The 2,123-nt window shown below is 27.0% G+C and overlaps 1 protein-coding gene across 1 annotated transcript; it reads left to right on the top strand.

Moving 5' to 3' along the window:
• Window positions 1–701: 701 nt before the first annotated feature.
• LOC149561707 (uncharacterized) lies at window positions 702–1,444 on the top strand. Its single transcript, XM_089823829.1, has 3 exons — window positions 702–771; window positions 872–900; window positions 1,016–1,444. Exons 1-3 carry the CDS (start codon window positions 714–716, stop codon window positions 1,229–1,231), a joined length of 303 nt encoding a protein of 100 aa, XP_089679955.1. The 5' UTR covers window positions 702–713; the 3' UTR covers window positions 1,232–1,444.
• Window positions 1,445–2,123: the final 679 nt, after the last annotated feature.

Here is a 2,123-nt window from a genome sequence, read left to right as displayed (position 1 = left end):
TCCTATTGAAAAATCCATCTAAAGACAAGTAGATGAATATAGAATGATTAAAAATTAATTTACTACATTTGAATTGGAATCTAATAATCAGATGTTCTAATAATTAGTCTCAACAAATATTAATAAACTTAGCTAAAATAAAATCTGATTCTAAATTATAACCCGACATTAATAAAATTCCATACCACAATTTCTCTTATAAAATCTGTTAAAAAAACATTTCTTAAATTACATTTTAATCACAATAAATTATCACCTTCATTAATCTGTCCGTTTAACATCAATTTCAACTTTGATCCCCTTTCTTTTCATAAACTGCCAATGCATCAGTTTTCTTTCATCTTCATTTCCTAAATCTACCCATCTAACTAATTAGCATGCATATATGTTTAATATTGAACATAAATGTTAAAAAAAGATTAAGAATATATATAGCATTGTAACATGGAAGACAATAAATTAATCATAGCTGATTTCTAGAATAACCAGCTCAAAGAATCCGCCATGGATAAACTCAAATTCCTAAATACATGCTACCGTAACTAATTAACCATTATTCAAAACTCGCATTGTTCTATACAAAAAAACAAAAACTAATTGACCATTACTTTTACAAATTTGTTGACCCAGTTCTCCACAAATCCACGGAACTCACTAAATAAAATGCCCACAACTCTCTGAACAAATTGTAATCCAAAACATCCACTTCCGCCATGGATAAACTCAAATTGCTGTTGCTTCTGCTTATATGCATTTTCTTCAAGTTCACAGGTATAAAATAATAGAAAAATCTATAAATCTCTCTTACAAAATCATTTATTGGTGTTTTTTCCTTTTTTCTTTATCTAATATAAACTGTTCTTTCTTTCAGCTGGTACGGCAGCCATTAACAAACCTCAGGCATGTTTTTATATGGGCCTCATTTTCCTTGTTTTTCTAGATTTCTTTGAAATATTTCTATTGTTGGGGGTTTTTTTTAGGATTGAAATTGACTGAAGATTTTTGTGGTTTGTAGGAGGAGTTATTTCCTGTATATGATGATGAGTACAAATACAAAACAGAAGGTTTTGCAGCTTTCAGGCAATGCTCTGTGTGTACATGTTGCTCTGCTGGCAATAATAATTGCATCAAGACATCTTGCTGTTATGGCATAGATTGCAATGAAGAAGATAAGGCATTTGGGACCTGTGTTTACAAGCCACTCTCTTGCTCTTGTGATGCCTGTCATTGACTCCATATAGCTGGCTTTGATTGCCATGGTCTGAGATGTTAGTTACATTTTAATGCCAGGGGATTCAATGATGCTTCCTCCACTCAGCTTACACATCTTTAATATTCATGTCAATTTGTTGTGAAATCATGTTCACAATTATTTGAAAGTTCTACTCTTGTTATTGAGGATTCATAGGTCAGATTAGTTAATCTTTAATATAGTTTCATGGTTAAAAAATTAGCCAGTTGTCATTATGAAATTTTAATAATTAAATCAAGAAATTTTGTTTTAATATTTCTAAAGTATTTAGAAACTTAAATAGAAATGAAAAGTTAAAATTAATTCAAATAAAATGAATCTTATTGAGATCCGTTAAGTGATCTAAATGTTGAGACAAAATCAAAGGTAATCGAAAGTTATATTAGAGGGATGTACAAAAGATGCAAGTTCTAAATTATAATGTATGTTTTTCTATGGAGTTTAACGCTTTCAACTTCACAAATAGACCAAAGACCTTTGACAATGTATGATTTTTTTAAGTATTATGATTTTAAGACAAGTGTCACTTAGTGGCTAAGTACTTGCCTTCTTAGTTATAGTGAAACTAAAATAGAAGTAATAAATTATTATATTTTTCTAATTATTGTAAAATTAATATCATTAATGATAACTAAATTTTTTTAAATTAATTTATAACTATAGTAAAAAGTAGCGTAAAAAGAAACTAAATTAAAGATAGTAAATTATTATATTTTTCTAATAATTATAAAATTAATATCATTAACGATAACTAAAATTTTCTAAATTAAATTATAATATTAAAAGCATTATGAATTCCTTTTAATGACAATCTTAATTTTAATTAAATATTGTTTAATAATAAATTACATAATAATAATAATTTATTTTT

Source organism: Cupressus sempervirens, chromosome 4 (genome assembly GCF_028749045.1).
Source record: "Cupressus sempervirens isolate cs-2001-9-10 chromosome 4, ASM2874904v1, whole genome shotgun sequence".
Classification (NCBI taxonomy): Eukaryota; Viridiplantae; Streptophyta; class Pinopsida; order Cupressales; family Cupressaceae; genus Cupressus; species Cupressus sempervirens.
The sequence above is the reverse complement of the archived record's forward strand: the minus strand, read 5'-3'. Positions and strand labels throughout refer to the sequence as shown.